The sequence below is a fragment of the Mirounga angustirostris genome, unplaced genomic scaffold (assembly GCF_029215605.1).
Source record: "Mirounga angustirostris isolate CCGP_5_RB_7025 unplaced genomic scaffold, mMirAng1.0.hap1 SCAF_5, whole genome shotgun sequence".
NCBI lineage: Eukaryota > Metazoa > Chordata > Mammalia > Carnivora > Phocidae > Mirounga > Mirounga angustirostris.
Window position 1 is genome coordinate 125,829,515 of NW_026991713.1, and position 22,986 is coordinate 125,852,500.

Here is a 22,986-nt window from a genome sequence, read left to right on the forward strand (position 1 = left end):
GAAAATCAAATGCCAAACTAAATTTATTTTGCTAAAGAAAAATGAACTGTAAGAAAAATGCAGTTTAGATTTTGCACAGAGGGGGAAAAGACCCTGAGATTACCAACTGTGTATCACGATCCTCATGTAGGTACTGAAAACAATGATACTAATACAACTTGCACAGTGGATTTACAGTTTAAACTCGATCTAAATATTACCCTTGAATATTGGCTATATTTATACTGAGAGAACAAATTCTGATAACTTGGGAAACTAAAGCAGCTAAATGCTGACTTAAAGGCTTTTAACAGCTTCATGTACGGAGTTCCTATTTTACTGATTAAGTCCAGCTTTTTAATAAAATAAGGATAACAAAGGTAATTAAAATCTCAAAGACCCATTAAATTTCTAGTAATAAGGACAAAATTAAACAAGTTTACTGAAAATAGCCACTTTCCCTTTGCCCTCCTGTTTCACATTTTTTTTTTTAACACAAGAAGTAGACAAGAATAACTGGACAGTAAAACACTGACTTTTTAAGAATATTAAAATTACATATTTAAACCTGTAAAAATTATAATTCAAAGTAAGCTTGGCCATTGGAGCACCTGTAAATCTGTGATGCTTTCTCACCACTGACACCATGTGACTATTCTGTCATAAAGAAAACATAAGAAATGGCACCAAAAAATGTATTTTTCCTTGACACCTTCTGCAGATTTTGGTTAATACACTGAGACTCCAAACATGTAAAGAATTTACCCTGTATTATGAAAGAGCAAAGTCATGTGGTAGCAATATAATGCATAATAAAGTGTAGCTTCTCCCAAAAAAGAGGTTAAAGATTAAGAAGACATTTGAAGTGCTGCATTCTTGAAGTCAGTTCAATTTTACCCAAACTTATTTTAGGTCATTAAAGCAATGGGGCAATGAACTTAGGTACAATTTAATTAGTAATACTGAAAGCCAGATTTACTTGCTGCATTTACCTTCATGTTGGACACCATGATTACAAATGCCACAATGACAGAGATGAAAACACGTTTTTTTCCTGATTGAGGTTTTACTATGCAGGAAAACAAAAACCAAGGAATATATTCCATTTCAGTCTTCATGGTTTAAGTAAAAAAAGTTCTCATTATTCAGGTACACACTTTGGCCAAGCCAAGTTTAGCTTTATCACATTTAAAAAATTCATGTATAAAAAATAAGTATCAGTTCAAAATATAGATTATTTTAAGAGCCTGCAGGAAATAGAAAAATAATTAAATTTGGTGGAAATGTTAAAACTGCCTGAAATTCAGAAATGTAATATTAATGTATTGTATGAAACATTATTGTTAGGTGCAACTGCACTCAGGGATAGCTTGTTTTGCTGTTTATGTTTAGACCAGAGGAACTCAACATGGATCTCTTAATTCATGTTACTAAGAGGGGCCCTTCAAGTGCTCCCTTCCCTCTGCCCAGCACTCCAAAAACCCTTTTGTGGTCCCACTGCCCCAGCCTTTCGAAGCAGCATAATGGCCAGCCATTCTAGAATTGTAGAACTTTTTGGAAACTATTCTTTTAAGGGAATAAAAGTCTTTAAGAATTACTGGTTCAGACATACATGCCTCATAACAGTCAAGATTGCTTCAAAATATGAATTAAGCTGTAAATTTTTTATATTTAATTTTAAACCTTAAATTTATGTATCAGTAAGACCCAATATTTTAATGAAAGTAGGAAAATAGTATATAGTATCATCTGTCTCAAATACAAGTACAGTGAGTAATAATGGGAATGACAACATAACAGAATAGCACTTGTATATATTTGCCCTAACTGAATTAACTTTCTCTAAATTCAAGGTGTACGCAGGTTGAATATTTGATCTTAGTGACTGTTACGCTATCAGTTCAATGCTTAAACACTGAAGGAGGCATTTCTTTATTCACACAGACTTTTTATGTATGTATATGCTCATCTGTAAATAGTTTTCATGTTTGGTACCTAATTACTAAATATGTATTTCAAATTAGTCTATGTGACCCGGTGTTCTTCTCTTCAGAAGCATCAGTAATACATTTGGCCAATAGTTTGAAATATGAACTGTAAATTAACATAGCATATAATCTTGATAATATGAAAAGAGTCCCAAATACTTTTTTGAAATGTTAACATTAGAAAAAAAACAAAACTACAATCATCAGCTCTATTTCCTGAAAATTCAGTTGAGGTAACCTCTGCAAGTCACAGCTCCACACTTGCACACAGTTCTGACCCTCTTTTTGGCTGGGCTGTGGTCAACAGAATCTGAAGATATATCTCCAGAACCTGATTACAGAGAAAAAGAAATACAGAAGTAAGAATTAAGACAATTCAGGAGGAAGTTCAAATTTTCTATCAGTTTTAAGTAAATGTAAATATTCAGAGACAAATCATTATGAATTATCTTGAAAGGATTGTGTGGGCTAGTAAGAGATAAAAGCTTATGCTATTAGCCCATACTTAATAGCTTTCGGAAATGATGGAACTTAACTGGGAAAATCCGATACACAATCATTCAGTTTCATACATTACTTAAGGGCCATAAAGCAAGGCCAAATAGTAACATCCTGTAATTAATACTTAGAAAAAACAAAGAAAAAAAATATTGTCACAATAAAGCAAATAAAAGTACCATTAAAAAAAAAAAAAAAAGCCAAATCCAAGTAGGAATGGAGTAAGTTCACTTGTGATTTAAGTCGTATTTTCAATCTCTTAGTAAATATTCAGAAATGTATGCCTTACAATTTTAAAATACAAGTAATATTGAGAAAAGATGTATATGATAAGCTTTCATAATGGAAATTATGAAAAAAGCAGGTGGCAACGTGATACAGAGAAAAGAGCATTACTCAGCTCAAGGTCAGGCAGACCTGGATTCTAGTTTTACCTCTGTCAGATTAGCTTTGTGACCTTGAGTAAAATGACAAACTCTTATAGCCTCATTTTTTCTCTTCTTTAATATTTGCTTGGTTCGGATCTTTTGGTTCAGGTCTTTTTCTACTCTGATTCTTCATATTGAAACAACTGAACACCAATCAAACTGTACTTGAAAACCATACCTTTCATTTGATAGTCAAAGGTGAGCTCTTCTCCAGCATTTATGGTTCTTGTGGAAAATAATGCTATTCGGGGAAGACGGGTGTCAAGGTTGTCAATGAAAACATTGAACACCTGAAGATTTGGGTCACACTAAGAAGGAACATTAGAACCCATTTAAGTAAAAATGACATGAACAGGCTCTTCTACATTCCATATAAAATAATTTCTCGACTATTATTTTTTAAGTTCTATGAGAAATTACACTGTTGATTGTTTAGTGGTCTTTGAGGCACGCAAATTAAAAAATACTGTTTTCACTTATAGAAAATCTCAGACCTACACAACACTAGCGAAAATAATAAATCCACATATATTCACCCTGCAGCTTTAACAATTATTGACATTTTTACCAATTCTGTTTCATCTAGTCTCAACCTTTTAACTTTTCTGAGGACTTGTCATGCAAACCCTAGATAACATTATCATTTCACCTGTATGTAGTTCATTTCAGTTAGTAACGTGATACAGAGAAAAGTAAGTAACGTGAAATAGAATATAACTATTTAAAAAATCAAGTCAGCATTATACAACTCAAATTTTATACTGCATGGAGTTTCACTGCTTTAACCTCTGTTTGGAATTGTTTAATATTTTGAGAATTCTACATTAAATTCTGGACAATGCAAGAAGAAACATCTAGTGAATCATCCTAAGAAATCAAAATAAGTGTTTAATTGTCCTTGTATAGAATACATCTGTTTTGAGAGTATCTCAAATTTATCATTAAGAAAAAAAATTTTTTAAAAATTAAAAAGAAAAAAACTAAAAATAAAACTCACAGCAAATGAGTCAGAAGGTTTCTGACATTTCACTACCAAACATAAACTAGTTTCTTGGTATAAAATCCATCATAACTTTAGCATGGCCTACTTTCTTATATGGGCAGTTACATAACTTACCCTTATCTGTTGGCACTTAGTAGGTACCCAGTAACTATTCAACTCCCTTATTTTTAGAAATAGTTTATAGAGTATAAAATTCTACAATCAGGGTTCCAGCTGTATTCTAAGTTCTTTTCAAACATGAATTAAAAATTAGAAAATTAGGCTTAGGCTTAGAAAAATAGCCCTAAATACTTACTCTACAAATTCTTATATTTTATAAATATGTTAACAAGTTACATGTTAACTTCTACAGTTGCATGTGATTCCTAACCCTTCTACCTCTTAATTCCTCCGCTAACTTTGTCCTCTACATTAACACAAAACCTAACTTACAAAGTTTTGGGATGATTAAATAAAGTAACATACATAAAAACTCTTGCAAAATGCATGGTATTTGGTAGGCACCTCAATGAATTTTCCTAATACGGCAGTAATACCATAACCTAACCAAAGAGGTCTTTGTGTTATACTTTGGAAATATTAAAAGGGTAAGTAATTTAAAGATAATTATTTCTCAACTATGGAAAATCATTAAAAACAGTGCTAAGTTGATTAGTCCTGTCTATTTAAGTATCACTTACACTGTGATTCACAAAATGAGAGACATTTCCATATCGGGCTGCATCCACAGTGAATTCATCAGATTCATAATCCAGATCAAAGAGATATGTGATTCCCTTGTTGTCATATAACTGCCCCCGTCTTTCAGCTTCTTCACTTGTGATTACCTAAAAAGAAAAAACTACAGTATATTATATAGCTATTGTTGAACTGAAGAAACACACTCATCCATAAATTAACATACTAATGTCTACAAAGTATTATGCTAAGCGAAATAAGTCAATCAGAGAAAGACAATTATATGACCTTACCTATATGTGGAATTTAAGAAACAAAACAGAGGATCATAGGGGAAGAGAGGAAAAAATAAAACAAGGTGAAACCAGAGAGGGAGACAAACCATAAGAGACTCTTAATCATAGGAAACAAACAGGGTTGCTGAAGGGGAGAGGGGCAGAGGGATGAGGTAACTGGGTGATGGGCATTAAGGAGGGCATGTGATGTAATGAGCACTGGGTATTATATAAGACTGATGAATCACAGACCTGCACCTCTGAAACTAGTAATAAATTATATGTTAATTAAAAAAAAAAGTAAAGATACTCTAAAAGCTTATTTTTCCTGTAATTTGTGCAGTTACAAATGGAAATCTGTTACAAATACAGGAAAGGCGGCATGCTAAATTTGCAGTCAATTGTATGGAAAGTTTAGTTTCATAGAGTAGGCATAATATTCTCTAGTTCCATACACATTGTTGCAAATGAGTATCTTGTAAATTTAGTCCTTACATTCCGTTATGTCCTACAGAAAGCTATAATTGGGTAGCTTTTTGAACATCTGAATAAATTGGAATGAAAGTAGTACTGTCTCAATTTGTTAACTGTGGGTTGTCCTAATTCCTGTCTTAAACAGCCTTGATTCTTTTGCAGCCATTTCTGCCCTTAGTTTTCCACATCTTTCCAGCCAGCTCTTCTAGAGTAGTTTGTGTGAATATTTGTTTTGATGACACTCTTGTTTTCATGAAATTCTGTAGCTCAAAACCATCATCTACAGTTCTGTTCTAAGAACACAGCTTTACCAGATGCTCAGTTTAGGAAACCAAAAATGTCTAAACTGATTCATGGTGTCAACCAGATTTAACTACGGCATTCAGTAAGCCAAAACAGAGAGGAATTTGATTATACAAGATCTGGTATCCTGAACAGTGATTTACAATAATCTGCCATTGTCTAAAAATTGAAGGATCGAAGTAGGGTTCCAATTTAATCTCAGAATTCTAGATGAATACAGATAATTATACATGACTTAGTTCCACATAACCTTTAAAATGTCAGATGTGACAACCTGAGATATGCAGTCACACTTGTATTTTCTAGTCACAGCTTAGTCCTTCACTCAGTTTGAGGAAGTGTAGTGCAGCGGCAAAGTGCACTCATCTTGGAGCCTTGGTTTTGAATCCTGGCTCCTCTTCACTACAATGTGACCTTGTGCAGGTTGCTGAACTTCTCTGTGCCTGTTTCCTCATCTATAATAATGGAGACAACACTACTAACTCAGAGTTATTGAGAGTATTAAGGAGTTAAAATGTCAGGTGCTTAGAATAGTATGTGGTACATGCAAATACTATTTTTTGTATATTTACATTATACATATAAAAATAAATTTGCTCAGTCTGGTAATTTAGAGAATAGTCTCCAGCTGAGCTACAAAGAATTTGGATTTTCTGGTGGATTCAATAAATGCTTTTAAGGTTATTTTACAACACTTCCTAAGAAAGCATTTTTCTACCTTACAGTATCTCTCATGTTGATACGATACTGAGTTTTGCCAACTACACTTAACCATGTTTAGTCAAGCCGATGAATTATAATCTAAAAGTTTTCAAAGTCAGCAGGTGTTTAGATCTGATTTTCTTCTTAGGGCTTTTATGTAAAAAACAGTCGCCATATTTTACAAATGCCAGTTTCAATGACTATGAATGGGTGTTTCTGAAAGAGGACTATTTTGTTTGTCATTATAGATATATTTTTGTTCATATACAAGTTTGTATTTCTAACTATGCCAGTGAATCCTTCTCTCACTTGCAAATGGTAATATAAAAATGTACCAATATTTGTTACTGATGTAAAAAAAGCATAAACCTTCCACACCCATTGTTAAAGTTGAACATACCTCTCCAACATATTCCATGACAAAACTCATTCTTTTAATCTTCACAAGGGTTTTTACACCCCAGCCACAGCCATTGCTAGTTCGAAAGATGCAAAGAGAATACTGGGTGCCTTTTTGTACAATCCTATTGGGACAATCGGGTCCACATTGACACCTTGAGTTGCATTCATAAATGGGGGTACCAGGTGGGATTTTAATTTGCTGGTTTTTATTATAAGCCAAAAGAACTCCAGCTTCAGCAGGACAACATTTCTCAAAGAAGCAGTCTGTACATGAACAACCAAAGGTAGCTTCATTGACTAAGCTGATTCCAGGAGCTGGTTTGTATTCATTAATGTAGTAGAAGTCTGAAGGTGGGCCCTCTAAGTCAACAGTATTTTCAACAAAAATCATTCCTTTATGATTCTTTCTTCTGTTGAGTTCATCTTGCCATCTCTGCAGAGCTACCCTTTGTTTGGCCTTCTTTACAATATATTCGGCAACGGCAGGTTTCAAAGCTTTGTTATTGTCTTTTAGAGATATTGCTTTGCCTTTGTTTACCTGAGATAAATAATTATGCTTGTCATTAGAGAACTGTTGAAGTAGTAACGGGCACTTGAGATTTTGCAAAGGTTCCCAAGTATTTGTAGAATCTGGCCATCCTTTCCATTTTACAAGATAATACTCCATATCCTTAAAATATAAAAGAAAATTGAAATCAGATTATGACAGTCCTAATTACTTAAAATAATTTAATATCTTAAAGAGTAAGGTAGCCATTATCATTCTTCTTAATAAAGTTCAGAATATATTGAGTCAGAGGTTTCTAGTGGATGCAATACAAAACATAAAACTTTTTTCTTTATATTACATAAATTAGGTACAGAATTTAGTTGTGGCATAGTATGTTTGAGCACAGTAAAAGAATTGCACGTGAATATAAGAGTACTGAAATTCATGAATATCTTACCAAGCAGTAATTATTAAACAAAGTCGTATTTCGTATTTATCTTGATCATGGAAACAGGTAGTCTCAAAACTAACAATTTATGACCTACGTTAGTGCTTCACTTGGCCAGCACAGATGTAGGTGTCCTCTAAGGCAGGTAATTTTAATATTTTACACTGGATATAAGGCAAGTTCTATTTCTCAATATCATGGGCACACATCCCTTAGATGTTCCAGAGACACTATGTCCAATACAGTCATTCCTAGCAGCATGTAGCTTATCAAGCACCTGAAATGTGACTAGTCCAAATTGAGATGTGCTGAATTACAAACACTAAACACACAAAAAAGTAAAATATTTTTTAACATTTGAAAAATATTGATTACATACTGAAATATTTTGCTTTTATTGGATTAAATGTATTATTACTTTTTAAAGATTTGTTTAAAGTCCTCTCTATGCCCAACGTGGGGCTCAAACTCACAAGCCCGAGATCAAGAGTCACACACTCTACCGACTGAGCCAGCCAGGTGCTCCCAATATATTCTTGAAAGCAGTCTCACCTGTTTCATTTCACTTGTTTAATGTGATTACTAGAAAATTTAAAATTATATATGTAGCTTATATTGTTTCTACTGGACAGACATCATGATTCCAGAGAATTCTTACCTTATTTAGACTCACCTGTGAATGGATTAGGTAGCAGGCACTCAAGCCACCTAACACCAAACATTTTGATTTATCCCTCAGACTGCTGTTGTGGCCACCATGGTCCCTAGAATTTTGCCTTCCTACCCCAGTGACTTGACTAGGTTCTCTTCCCTTAAAATCAGGCAATGCCATGTTAAGTTTCTCTTTAAAAAGGTAGTTAAGTGTGTATAATAAAAAAAATTCTAAAGCCCTTCAATTTTTTTCTTTGTCCTCTGGAATAACTCACATATACCCACACTCTAAAATATGAAAATGATTAAACTGTATATTATACAGTTTTTAGTTGTTTTAAATCATAGATATGGATTAAAAATCTAACTGGGATACATTTGCTTTTTCCTGAAATTTTTAACAGTTTTTATTATAAAGGGTATGTATAACACTTGTTTTATTATTGATTAATGCCATATAACCTGGAAGGTTTAGGAAATGTTACTGAGGCACAAACTGGGGAAAAGGAGCCTCGAGGCAGCTCTGCTGAAGCAAGTCACTCAGCCAGTGATTAAGTTTATTTTCTTCCCACTGATTCGTCTCAATGTTTTAGTATATTCTACTCAAAAAGCAACACTGCTTGTGAATTAACTTTCCTTCTTTATGAAAATGGTCAAAATATGCTTTACCTGTTTAAAAAATGTGGTTAAATTAAGGTGTGAGGATATGCAAAAAACTGTACTTTCTTGAAAATACATACTGTGATTTCAGGGAAAAAAAGGAAAAGCTTAGTTAGACATATTTAAGTGTTAGTCAAACTGGCTCACTAAGTGTAACATGGATTTCCCCCTCCTGTCAGGTAACTACTACAATTTAGGATTTATGTTAGTAGATACCTGCTCAACAATAATGTGACCCACGTGGCAGTATCTAACATATCTATTCTACTTCTTATCTAGGAAAGTTTTTAATTTTTCTGACTCTGGAATAAAGCAGTGCAACTCTGGCCCTTTTTTTTTTTCTGCTACAGTTTTTCCTACCATACCCTGGATTATGCCAACAGTTGTCAGCAAATAATGGAAGAAACAGAAACACTGGCTTCAAATCAGATGATTAAGCTAAATTATCATTCAGCAAAACCAGTAACACCAACCTCTGAAGTCAGCTTCCAAAGTAACATATCATATTGTTTAGTAATGAGCCAGCTGCATTGTTAGTGACTGTTTTGTATGTTAATACCATCAGTACCTATTTAATTTACAGATGGTAAAGATGTTTATAAAACATGAGTGCCTTTGGCAAAATAGTATAGAAATACTAGTAATATTTTATTTCTACTTTGTAGATTTATTTTAGTAAGTGCATTTTACTTTAAATCCAAAAAAGGTATTTCCATTTTGAAAAATTGGTAATTTTACGCAGAAAAATTAGTTTGGCCTAACAAATTTAATTAATTCAATTCATTAGAAATTCCAAATAAAAGCCCAAAAGTTCATAAGCCTCATATATATCAGTATTTTATTCTGATATGCAGTCAACTCTTGATTACCCATAGAAATGGAGTACAGTTGTAAAATGATCCATCAATCACTCCTGTATAATTTAGAATGCATTATAAGAATTTTGTCTTAAACACATTTTCCCCCACTATATTTGGCTTAGGTTAAATTCATTCAAATATTTTAGTATTTAAAATAAGTACATGAAAGTTCAGCCACTAGGGGGTGTAGGGGGTGTGATGAGATGTAAGGTAGTGCTAGTCTTGAGGGGTAAAATCTCTCTGGGAAAAGAAGGCAATAATATGTACAGTAAGTAGCAATGCAAGGCGGTACAATTTTAAGTGACAAGACAAGACAATAATTACCACTAGTATATAAAGAAGGAAATCAATATAGTCAGAAAGGAGCACAGAGAAAACAGAACAAACCAAACTGTGAAAGACTGATAGAATTTGTTGGGTAGGGAACAGGGCAGGCAGGATGAAAAACACCAGCAAAAGCTTGGAGCTAAGATTTGTATGAAGTATCCAGAAAACAGTGAAGAGATGGATTTGGCTAGCTTTAAAGTTCAGAATATTGAAGCGAGAGGTTAAACGGCAAGGCAAGAGCAAATTTTAGCCTTGAACACTCGACGGAGGCATTTGAACTTTTTTCATAGGCCAATGGTTTTTACAATTCTTAGAAGCCATAGTGTTTCTATGGGAAGCTTCATTACATACAAATACATTTGATTCCATCTTGTTTATTAGAAATAATTTACCAGTCTTCTAATTGCCAAGCCAATGACTCTTCAGTCCTCATGTTACTTGACTTAGGCTTTGACATCACATTTCTCTCTTCACTATTATTCCTTTACTGCCTTCTTTGCTGAGACTACTTACTATCCCTGCCCATCACTTAATGCAGATACTCGGGGCTCTGTCCTTGGCCCCTTTCCACACCAAATAAGGTTTATCGCTTTTGAGAATCTGGAGAAAGCTATGGACCTTCCCCTAACAAAAGTCACATATGTACTCTTTTGGATAATGGAGAATATCTGGATTCCAGAGGTTAAGAATTCTTGCTCTAAATGCTCTCTGGGCAACCTCATCACTCCAGTGGTGTTAATTATATGCTGATGACTTCCAAAATTTTATTGGCACCCCCATATATCCAATAGCCTACTGGGTGTCCAACAGGTTCTTATATCCATCTATCTCCATGGAACTCACCACTGTTCTTCCTAAATGGTTTTTTTTTCTCCTTTCCCCATCAAGGGTAATCTTACCCATCATCTACCCCGTCACACGAGTCGCAAACCAGGAGCTCAATCTAGATTCTTCTTCTCAATCCATCATCAAGTTTCTTCAGATACTTGTTCCTGTCCACCTTTATTACCATAGCTCTAGTTACTTCAGGCCTTCAATTCTTGCTGGGATTACTGCATTAGTCTCCTAACTGGTTTCCCTGCCTCTGGCTGAAATTCCTTTACTAAAGTGAAGTTTTCTTATAAAAATAAGAAATCCATAGTACCAGTCATTCTGTTACTTTCTTGCTTAAAAATTTTAACGGCTCCCCCACTGCCTAAAGAATGAAGTTCAAACTTCCTATTATAACAAAGATCATTCTTGATTGGGTCCCTGATGCCTCTCTAACACAGTCTTCCAACATGGCCCCATTCACACACCACCCTCTAGCCATACTGAACTGCGGCTGCTAGTACTTAAACATGCCAGGCCTTTTCACCCCTTTCTCCTTTGTTTACAAAGTTCTAATTACAGTGGCCTCTTACATTTCCATAACGAACTTATTTTGGTCTCATTTTTTACGTGTGGAAAACCTACTCATCTTTAGAAGTCAGCTCAAATGTCACCTACCCCGTGAAGTCTTTCCTGACTCTCTTGCCCAAGGAGAACTGATCACTGCCAATCCCCTCGTGTTCCCATTTCTAAACTTAACCAGAGACCAAGAGGGATGAAATCTTGTTCTTCATAGCCCCAAAACCAAGCACAATTGCCTACTATATCCTAGGCTTTGACTGTTTCTGAATGCAAAACAAAAAATATGCCTACCAACATATGTGTAATATAAAAAAATCACAAGAGTAACTACATGAATCTTTAAAAGAAATACAAGCTGTTAAATTTAATGTAGATAGTAATTCATGTTTTTTCAATATTTGTTCTGTCATCTGCTGTCTATAGCCAGTAAGTGGTAGCAAGCACAAAAACTTAAAATATATATACATATATATGGGAAAACAAAAAACAAAAACTATCTTCCCATTAGCTAATCTTCCCTGAAAGTTTTGAAATCATCATATTCAGTATTAGTGGTAGAACAGCCTGAATCTAATTAGGAAAACACTAGTGTTCCATGGAAAGTCACTGGATTTTCAGGACAGTAACTGACCAAGTAGCAATTCTGAGACCGGGGCTAGTGGTCCAAGACTGACACAACTGAGCGACATGACCCTGGAAAAGTCCTTTCTTGGAGTTCTCTTTTCTTGATGTCTTAAATATGGATTTTAGTCAAATGACTTTTATGTTATTCCAGTTCTTAAACCACTCTGAGTGCACTCAGTCTTTCAGTAATATTAATCTATGTTAGAGGTGGACAATTCTGCCAGTATGTGTCATTCAGTAAGTGGTGGTTCTAGAGACAAAGAACTACCTGGATACTTTATGCAGTCAAAGCTTTGGTAATATTTCTCTCTTAATATTTGCTTATTAAGGGAGAAGCCTTACCAATGTGCATAGGGGTTCTGGTTCTTCAATGATGAGCTAAGTATGTTAATAAAGAGTATTCACAGTTTTGTCTGAAATGTTTCTGTATGAAAGGTGAACATGGCAGGAACATGTTGCAGGAAAACCATACAGCACTGACACTACCACAATTTGTTCAAGTGGACCCTGACATGAATTCACAACAGTAAGAGCCCTGTCATTCCTCCAGTGAGCATTCATTCCATTTCCCAAACTGGCTATTTCAGAACTCTTCCACTTTGTTCAAGGTCACTCTCCCACTACCTTATTTTCAGTAGCCCTAGACCTCTGTTCCTAATGCAGAGAGAAAACAGAAGCTCCCTTAATTCCACCCTTCCATGGACATGTAACTAGAGAAAAGGTGGATGCTGATACAAGAGATGTACTTCCTCCATCAATCATCCCACCTCTCCCATCTCTTCAGTTTCTCCTCTACTTGTTCTCACCAGCATTTAAACCTCCCTCACTTTTTTATTTTTAGCTTTTTAAGCCTCCCTCATTTTTTAAAAATAAAATTAAACTAAACCTCCTTTGAGATATAAATGCTGGAATATACAAGGAATTTCAAAAAATAGGATAAATTACTAAAAGTTGAGACAGGAGACTCAAGGTCACAGGGGTGGAAGATTTCTTTTCAGTGTAAGAACCTTCAACTTTTAGAACATTCGATTTCTAAAATCACATGCATATATTACCTATACAGATTTTTAAATAAAAATATAAAATTATAAACACCTTTAAAACCTACATAACCCTTTCTCCTTTTCTTCAAAGCTAGACTTTTTCAAAGCATTGTCAATACTACTTGACTCTACTTTCTCACCTCTGATTTATTTATTTATTTTAAAGATTTTATTTGTCAGAGATAGAGCACGCACACAAACAGGGGGACTGGCAGGCAGAGGGAGAAGCAGGCTCCCCACTGAGCAAGGAGCCCAATGTGGGACTTGATCCCAAGACCCTGGGATCATGACCTGAGCCAAAGGCAAACACTTAACCGACTGAGCCACCCAGGCGTCCTTCACCTCTAATTTATTCTTTTATTCATTCTATTTCGGCTTCTTCTATCCATGCACAAACACTGCTCTAAGAGCATCAATGACCCTTCCATTGCTCAATGCAATGGGTCCCTCATGGTTCTTCTTGACCCCACTGGCCTCTTCCCTATTGTGCTAACATTATTTCTCCCTCAGGCTTCATGACTCATTCTTCCAGTTTTCTTCCTACCTTTCTTGCCAGTTTGTCTCAGTTGCTTTGATAGTTTTTCCCATGAGAACCCCCACCTCACCCACCATACTACTCATCAGTCCTTGCTCTCTTCTCACATTTTCTTTGCTTGATATTGCAATAGCCTCTAACCATTTTCAAACCATTCATGGTCCAACAGCCAGAACACCATCTTCAACACATCCATCTCATCATGTCACTCCCCTGCTCAAAACTAGTTAATGTTTCCCTACTGCACTTAAGATAAAGTCCAAATTCTTTTCTTGAATTGTAGGGAGCTGTACTTCCTGGGTCCTCCCCATCCTTCTAGCCTCCTTTCAATCCCTCTTGCTGACTATGTTCCACTCACACTTTCTATTCCTTGAAGTCAGGCTCTCTTCTGCCTCAAGACCCTTCCCTACTTCTCTTTCCATCCTTTAGGGCTGAGTTTAAACACCATTTCTCACGAACAGCTGCCTAGTTTCTCCAGAAGTTACAACCTTCTGTTACATTAGCACTTACCTCAACTGTAAGTATGTTGTACAATTATATTTAAGGTTTTCCACCCTCACTAAAAGATAACTCCATGTATCAGAAACCATACCTCTGTGTCATTAATTGCTGCGATCCCCAGTGTCTAGCATATGACATGGCAGATGGCAATAAATATCTGTTGAGTTAATTAATGGGTAATCATATCCATTCCCAGAGCTTCAATTGCTATCTTTTTCCCAATTCAAAATCTGTTTTCCAGTTCTCACTCTTGACTTTGAGACACATTTTCAACTACCTACCAGTCATTGTACACTTAAATGTTCTCAACCTTCTTCTCCAAATCCAACCTGGTCCTTCTATCCTAATCCTCCTAAATTGCTGGGTCTTGGTAAGCAGTCTTATCTACGCCACTACAAGTCAGAAACACGTTTTCATAGATGTAGATCCCTCACTGCTGGATTCCTACCCAATCCCGACCACTAAACCATAGACTTGTACATTTTATAACCATGATAATTAAAAAAAAACAAAAACAAAAAAACTACCTATTTCTTTTTATCTCCTTTCGCTTCAGCACTATAATTTCTTGCCCAGATCACCGCAACAGCCTTTCAGAATGTTTAAATTGTGTGTCATTCCCCTCCCCGCCAATCCACTTTCCTTACTGCAGACAGAAAATTCTCTGAACTAAATATCTGATTGTATCACTCTTTTTAAAAACCTTTCAAGTGATCCCCCATTGCTGTAGAATGCTGTGAAAGTTCCTTCACTCATCTCTCATCCTTTCCAACTCCCATATTCTAGCACTCCTTCCTCTGTACTAAAACCATGAGTTATAGTGTACCTGTCTTTTTTAGGCCTTAGGCCTGTGACCTGGCCCTGGTATCCCTCCCACAGATACGTAATGAAGTCTGCCACTGTATTTATTATACTATATTGTAATGGATGGTTTACTTATCCATCTTTCTACCAGGCTGTGAGTTCCTTAAGGTGAGAGACAGTTTCTGATTAATCTTTATTTTTACCAGAGCCTAATGCAGTACCTGACACACAAAAGAAACTCAAATGTTTACTGAGACTATAGAAAGATGATATAGGAGCTATTAGTCAATAGATGGCTGCTTTAATCTAAGTCTGAAGCTAAGAATATCTAGTGTACTGGTGATTGTGAGGGATGGAGAAATCACTGATGCAAAAGCCAATTCAATTCTTAAGTACTAACTAAATACCCATTATGTACTAGAGACTACAGTAAGACCTAGTCCTGGCCCTAAATGATTGACAATTTAGCAGAGAAGGTATGAAACGAAGCTATAAAATGTGTCAAGTTCTAGAATATTACGAACAGTGCTTATTAAGTCCTGACTATAAAGCAGCTAATTTTACGGACATGGGGGAGGGGAGAAAGCTCAAAAATAAGTGGTAACCTTTCAGCTGAACTTTCCAGGCCAAAGAGAATTCTGTCAAGGAGAGAAGGGAAACAACAGTATTCCAGTGAGGGAACTGGATGAGAATAGCAAAAGGGCACAAGGGTCCATAATGTGTTCAAGGAACTAGAATATAAGCTATATCCCCAATGCTTAGAACACTGCCCAGCTCATAGTAGGTGCTCATTAAATCTTAGCTAAATGAAAGAATTTATATGTATTTCCGTGTGTATAAAAAGTAGGATATGTCACAGGAGATGAAGCTGGAAAGGTAGTTGGTGGTCAGATAATAAAGAACCTCACTACAAAAGGTCTCAGCTTAGATTGGTAGACAAGCCATTAAAAGGTTTAAAGCGAGGCCCTAACACAACCAGAACTGTGTTTTAGAAACATGTGTAATGGCTTTGAGGAATATGGTATTGAAAGTGTCTCTTACGAGCTAAATGGAGGGGTACACACAAAAAAAGGACACGGTCATATGGTCTTTCACGTGCCCTGAACATGAGAAGGGAGAGAGAAAAAGGGTAGAGGTATGTGGAAATAATACTGGCTCACAGATTAAGTAATTTGTGCTAGAAACAAGAAGAAAAGAGGGATATAAGTGGTCCCTCTTAGAAGGGACCTAAGTGCGCAAGTAAGGGTGCTTATTCCAAAACAAGAAACCGAAAGGATTGATAAGAAGGGTGAAAGGGAAACCAAAGAGCAAAAGCTATCTAAACCTAACTACAACATTCAGAATCCTATATAAGAATAATGGTAGTTTCTTCAATGTAGGCACAGACCCCTACATAACTAACTGTTCAAGTCCAGCAAGAATGAACATGAAAACACAAATGGAGAGACAGAGATAATATAATCTGATGACCTATTAGATGGTAGGTAGAAAGGAAGAATTAAAAATGTCTGAACTTAAAAGTTTAGGTAACTGGAGGTATTATGGTTTTCTTAAATTAGATAGGGAACACTCCTAGATCAGGATGCAGATATGAAGGAGGAAAACAGGTGCCGTTTTGAATATGTTGAATTTGGGAACCTGTACAGTGTCCAGTTTGAAATGAAGTCCATAAAGAGGTCAATGCCTCACAAAGATTTGGCAGTCATGAGTCAAACAGACAGAAGTAGAAACCACTGGGAAAGAGGTTATCTACAGAGTCACTTCAAGGTAAGAAGTGGGCCAAGGACAGAGCTGTGAAGGTTATTTACATTTCATTGGAAGGACAGGCAAGAGACAATGGAGATTCAGAAAGAGTACTAAGAAAAAGGTGGGAAAAGGAGGGGAGATAGAGGTGAATAACAATGACAGAAAACACTTCTACAATATCAACATCACAGGTCAGTCTCTGTTCTAAGCATTTATCTATATCAACTCATTTAATGCTAATCATAACCCTAAGATAGGTACTATAACTATCCTCACTTTGTAAGTGAAGAAACGGAAAGACAGAGAGGCTAATTTGCTAAAAGTCACTCAACTAATAGATGGTAGAGATGGAGTATGAGCGTAGGCAGTCTCTCCTTGGACAATAGAATTTCAAAGAAGAGAGAGAGGCGAACAGTGTCAGACATTGCTAAGAAGGAGAGTAAGATTTGAGGTCCTCATATTTGGAATTAGGAGGTCACTGATAGGGGCATAAATCAGAATAAAGTGGGTTAAAAAGTTAATGAGAAGTGATGAGACAATCCCCAAGAGAAGATTTTTACAAACTGTATATCTCATGAGGGACTATCTAGCATATATAAAGAACTATTACAACTCAATAATTTAAAAAAAAACCCAATTTAAAAAAATGGGCAAAGGCTCAGAATGGGCAGTTCTCCAAAGATACACAAGTGGCTAAAAAGCACAAAAAAAGATGCTCGGTATCATTAGCCATCAGAGAAATGCAAATGAAAACCACAAGGAGGTACTACTCCATGCCCACTAGGACAGCTATAATCAAAGAGTCAGATAATAATATGTGTTAGTAAGGAGGTATAGAAATTGAAACACTCATAACACTGCTAGTGAGAATGTCCCTTTGGAAAAGTTTGGCAGTTCCTCAAATAGTTAAACACAGAGAAATTGTATGACCCAGTAATTCAACTCTTAGGTATATATCCAAGAGAAATGAAAACATGTCCATACAAAAACCTCTACATGAATGTTCATAACAGCATTTTTTATAATAGCCCCCAAACAGAAACAACCCAAATGTCCAAGTGAGGAATAAATTGTATATGCTATATCCCTATAATGGAAGAGCTGGCAATAAAAAAGAATGAATACATGCTACAACATGGACAAACCTTGAAAACACCATGCTAAGTGAAAGAAACCAATCAAAAAGAACCACATACATATTGTAAGGTTCTATTTATATGAATTGTCCAAACAGGCAATCTACAGAGACAGAAAGTAGATTACTGGTTGGCTAGGGCTAGTGGGGGAAGAAGATTGGGGAGGTTTGGGGAGTGGTGCCGAATTTCTTTTTGGCGTAATGAAAATGTGCAACCATCACCACAGTCAACTTTAGAATAACTCTGCGAGCATGCTAAATGCTGAGTTGTACACTTTAAATTAGTGAATTGTATGGTATGTGAATTACATCTTGACAAAGCTGTTTTAAAAAGTTAATGGGAAATGAAGTAGAGGACAGGAATGCTTGAGTGGGGAGGCAAGGTTGAAGAAAGATTGGGGAAGACCTGAATAGGTTTTATTGACTGAGAGAAGTCAGTGGAAAAAGAGAGCTTAAGAACAAAAAAAAAAAAAAAAAAGAAAGAAAGAAAAAGAAAAAAAAAGCAAGCATCATGGATTAAGCAAAGTCCTAACAGGGATGGACAGGAAAAGGAAAACAGTGACAGCAAAGATACAGATAACTGGTGTCAAGTTCAGAGTTCACACTTGAAGGGTCCTATATTTCACGGAAGTGGAAGACAGGGAAGTAAATACACTTCAGTGTCTGTGGCTGAATATGAAGGTGAAGGATAGAGTAAGAAGTCGAGAAAAGTAATAAAAATTAGAAAAACTGCTGACAAGAAAGGGAAAAGAAAGCAACAGATAAAAACCTTATGCAGAACCGAGTAGAATGAGATTAGAAATAAGCTTTAATGGTATCAGTACGTGTGATTATAGGATATCCTTGGCTAGACTGGTCAGGCCACAGTTTATACAATAAGATGGCAGGTGACTTGGCTGTTTTGGGGTTGAAGGTTGCTGAAGAGTGTAGGTGAAATGCTTGATCATAAAATCCCATTGAGTGGGGAAGGTAGTTATATGAAAAGATGATGGATGTTTCAAAGGAAGAACTGGATTTAATGACTGAATCAATATGGAAGACGAAGGAGAAGGATTCCTAATTTATTTGTCTGGAAGAACTGACAAATAAATGACCAAAAAAGAGTTCTTGGAGAGGGAGCAGACTACAGAAAGATGAATTACTCAAAAATATATCATAAGGTTTAGATTGAGGAAGGTTCTTAGGAAAACAAACCTGTCATTTTAAAGAGAAACAGGAATTCAGGTGAGGCCCAGAGAAATGAAATGACTTTGATAAAGCCACAAAGTACCAATCGAAGATCAGAAATGACTCTAAACTCCAGGCCATTCTATTACACCACAGAACCTCACTAATATCTGGAGTTTGACATGATACAGGACATACAAATGGTGATGCTTCCTGAGGAGGTTCAATAGCACTAAAATTGGGTTTGAATTTCTAGGTTTATTTCAGGTGATAGTGGGGAAATATGATTCAGGAACAAAATGAATGTCAGGAGAAGCCAATATGAGATAAAACATTTGCTCTGGTAATCCACACGGAGATAATCAAGAGTTGGATGTAGAATGATATAAGTACCTTAAAATATTCTAATGCAAGAACATTTAATGCTTCAAAATCCTCTCAATGTTATTTGGCAATATAGATGATAGGACATATAAATTTATTATGACGTAGAATTTTTAACATTAAGAAGAGCTTTTGCTTACTTTTAAGGTTCTTTTTATGTTACAGAAATATGAAATACTGAATTGAAGTCTTGATAAGGTCTCTTTTAAGGGGCTAGATATTTGCCTTACCTTTACTACCTTGTAGTCACACAAGTATTCCACCTCATAATTGTTTAGATTCCTTTTGGTGATTCCAATCGATTTACATGTGAGTTTTTCTTTTCTACATAATTCCTGAAGAGTATCAAGTGAAACTAGGCAAGGCACACACCAAGCTACAATAAGAAAATAGAATTCTTTACTAATGAAGTAGCTACTCAATTAAAACAAAAAAAGGAAAAACTTAAGACCTCTATATCCCCACCCTTCAACTGGCAAATTTTACAGGACTGAAAATTCATATGACAAGAAACCATTTATATGTCTTCAAGAAAAAGTTAAGCATTAAAGAACTATTTTGGTAAACTGGTCTTGGATTTTTTTCATGGATCTCTATCCTACTATGCTTAACTAATGTAAATTAATTTCTACTAAGCCACCTGAACAATAAGTTTCATGTCTGTAAGCTTTCTTAAAATTACATATAGATGCAAACGGCAACAGAGATAATGTTTTTACCTTTTCCATTATATTCTATATAGAATATAAAGAATATAATCAGTTTTAATAAAATGTAGATCCCAAGACAAACTTATTGTTATTAAAAATATCTTAAATATATTTTAAAACAGCCTTACAAGTTATTAAACACAACTTTCTCCCTTTCTCTTAGTTGGACAATAAGAAATGAAATCTTATTGAAATATAGTTCTAAAAGTAACATAGTCATACAGCAATCACATGCCCTACTTTTCCCATTCTGGAATGCTGCATGAAATTTTAAGTCCATTTATTATTTTGCCTATGCTGTATTATTATCAAGGTAAATAAGCCCAAGAATTATTACAAATAATGGAGAATTTATTTTCATAATTCTCATTTCCTGCATTGTTTTAAAGCCAAGATTTACAAAACAGAGTACTCAATTTACATAATCCATACCAAGCTTAAAAAAATCAGACACACTCATAATCAACCTTACAGAAGCCAGTAACTAAATGTGCTAAAGATTTTACTCTCAATTTTGTGTACATAGTATGCTACCACATGGCATATAAAATATGTTAACACAAACTGATGTTTAGAAATATATAATAAACTTGGTTTTATGGCTAGCGTTATGGTAAGCACTCCAGAGAATCAAGGGTCCTCTGCCCCACCCTTTGCTACGCTACCCAGCTACATGACTTTAGTCATGTTTTCATCTTTCCAGATTTCAGATTCACTGAAAAAGTGTGAGGGTGGGAGTAAAGTGGAATTAACCAAACAAAATCTATCAGTAAACCCAAGCTTTACTCGGTAGCTCTCCAAGGTAGTTGTGATAACCTTTTTGTTTTGAGGTAATTTCCAAGGAAGAGAGAACACACAGCAGCTCTTAACTATATCCTTCCCTCACCCTCCCCAACTCACACTGGGGCTTCATCGTCAGAAACCCCGAAGCACGATTTCCACCACCCTGCTTCCTACAAAAGATTCGTAATTCTAGACCAAGAAAACGAAAGGTATTTTCTCCAAAAAAATATTTGGGGGAGAGACTGCTTACTGTGGAGTGGTGGTTTGGGTGCAGGAGAGTGGTATAACAGAAATGACCACTTAAATGTCTTCCATTTAAAAAACTTCGGGATGTTTTGTGTAAAGTTAACCTCACCATGCTGATCACGTGCAAAGGAGGTTCCTCTTGGATATCACCCAAGATGTGTATGTCTGTTGTCCCTACCATTTTTATCTAGCTTAACTTGAGGTTCAAGACAACCCTCGACGGAAATGCTATTTTTGAGGAAAAAAAAAAAACCTGGAACATAAAAAACCGCAAACCCTGGTTAACAATTCCGATTATCTATGATAATGTAGAAGATAATTCATTTGCAAGATTAAACATTTATTACCACTACAAAAACCTTAAACTGGGTTCACACTAACCCCTAGTGGAAGAAAAGTCTGGGGATAATGAGTTCATAATCTAGGTGGACAGTAGCGCTAGCAAACACCTTTAAATTCTAGAATGCCTTGAAAATTCCAGTCTTTCAGAGGGTGCGCGAGACAGGCAGGCGCACACACAAACACACACACGCTAGGATCTAATTCTCTGGCGTCCACATAAATAACACGCAGGTTCCCGGTGGGTATAAAAATTACCCTAAGGCAGAGGCTACGTCTTCAAACACCCACTTACTGGGATAGTCTCCGACGGGGAATGTACCCTTAGCGCTCATCCTTCAGCCCCAATTTCTTTTTTCCTCTGATATTGAGGTCACATTTACACCACCGGGTACTTCCCGCTTCCCAGTTAAAAAGCCAGCCCGAACACAAAACGTCCCGCCCAAACCACCACAAAGAAGTAAACCACACGCGTGCCCAAGGCCCTCGAGCACCGCCCCCGGGGATTACCAGGAGCCGCGGCGGCCGCCCGAATACCTCCACACGGCGACCAGGCGGGGAGGGGCCTCCGGCCCAACGGGCAGCGGGGGCCGGGCCACGGAGTCCGCAGGACCTCCGCGGAGCGAGAGACAGCCGACCTCGGGGCAGGGCGCGCGGACCGGGCCCCGCGGAAGCGGGGTGCAGGAAGAGACTGCGGGGAGCGAGCGGGCCGCGCCGTGAGAAGGGTCAGGGACCGGGGGAAGGGTGAAGCCCGCGGGGCGCCTTTGGGGGCCAAGGTGTCAGCAGAGCGGAAGGCGGCGTTTCGCCGCGTCGCGCTCTGGCGGGCCCACGGATCCCGGCCCCGCTTCCCGGGCCTCGGGAGTTTGCCTGGAGAACGGGGGACAGTGAGGGGTGCCGCTCTCCAGCCCTCACCTCCTCGCGCCTCGGCCCCAGCCGCCGCCATCTTGAGGAGCTTTCATTCAAACTGGCGCGGTCTGACGGGATAGCTCAGCTGGCCTGACGCCCCGCCCCCGCCCGACCTGCGCGGGAGTCGGGGGGCCCCGGGCTCGGGGCTGGAACCCGCGACGCGTCCTGACGTCACCGGAGGCCGACCCCGGCCGCAGCGGCGAGCGCGCATGCGCCCCAAGTCCCATTCCCGACACGCGGGAGGGCGCGGGAGCCGCTGGGGGGGCGGGGCGCGCGGTCCTGGTCAGGCGGCGCTTGTCTGCATTAGCGGCCAGCCCACCTCGATCGGGCGGTGTAACTCCTAATTCGGGAGTACGTACCTCAGGCTTTCCCATGCCTTTTAGTACTTTCACAGCAGCCCTACTTGTATGTTGTGCAGAATCCAAAATGTAAAGTGGAGCTGTGTGGTGCAGAGTTAGGTTTACCTCCCATGCCTGTTCCTCAGCCACCTGAGCCCAACCATTGT

General features: G+C 37.2%; 1 protein-coding gene across 2 annotated transcripts; it reads right to left on the reverse strand.

Moving 5' to 3' along the window:
• Window positions 1–22,696, reverse strand: SUV39H2 (SUV39H2 histone lysine methyltransferase). Of its 2 annotated transcripts, XM_045874378.3 has the most exons (6): window positions 22,488–22,696; window positions 19,728–19,873; window positions 6,729–7,400; window positions 4,577–4,723; window positions 3,072–3,201; window positions 1–2,298 (listed from the first exon to the last, which is right to left on the reverse strand). In XM_045874378.3, the coding sequence occupies exons 1-6, from the start codon at window positions 22,516–22,518 to the stop codon at window positions 2,192–2,194; spliced, it is 1,233 nt and encodes a 410-aa protein (XP_045730334.1). In that variant the 5' UTR covers window positions 22,519–22,696; the 3' UTR covers window positions 1–2,191. The 2 variants fall into 2 exon arrangements, with proteins under 2 accessions (XP_045730334.1, XP_064448101.1); XM_064592031.1 differs by lacking the exon at window positions 19,728–19,873 and having other exon boundaries at window positions 22,488–22,694.
• Window positions 22,697–22,986: the final 290 nt, after the last annotated feature.

What these genes read in the sequence shown, in the direction of transcription:
- SUV39H2 (XM_045874378.3), bottom strand. Translation starts at nt 22,518, where the DNA reads ATGGCGGCGGCTGGGGCCGAGGCGCGAGGAG. An exon ending in TCATGGAATATGTTGGAGAG is followed by an intron (nt 4,724 to 6,728) that starts GTATGTTCAACT and finishes TTTTCTTTTTAG; the next exon opens with GTAATCACAAGTGAAGAAGC. An exon ending in CTTTGACTATCAAATGAAAG is followed by an intron (nt 2,299 to 3,071) that starts GTATGGTTTTCA and finishes CTCTGTAATCAG; the next exon opens with GTTCTGGAGATATATCTTCA.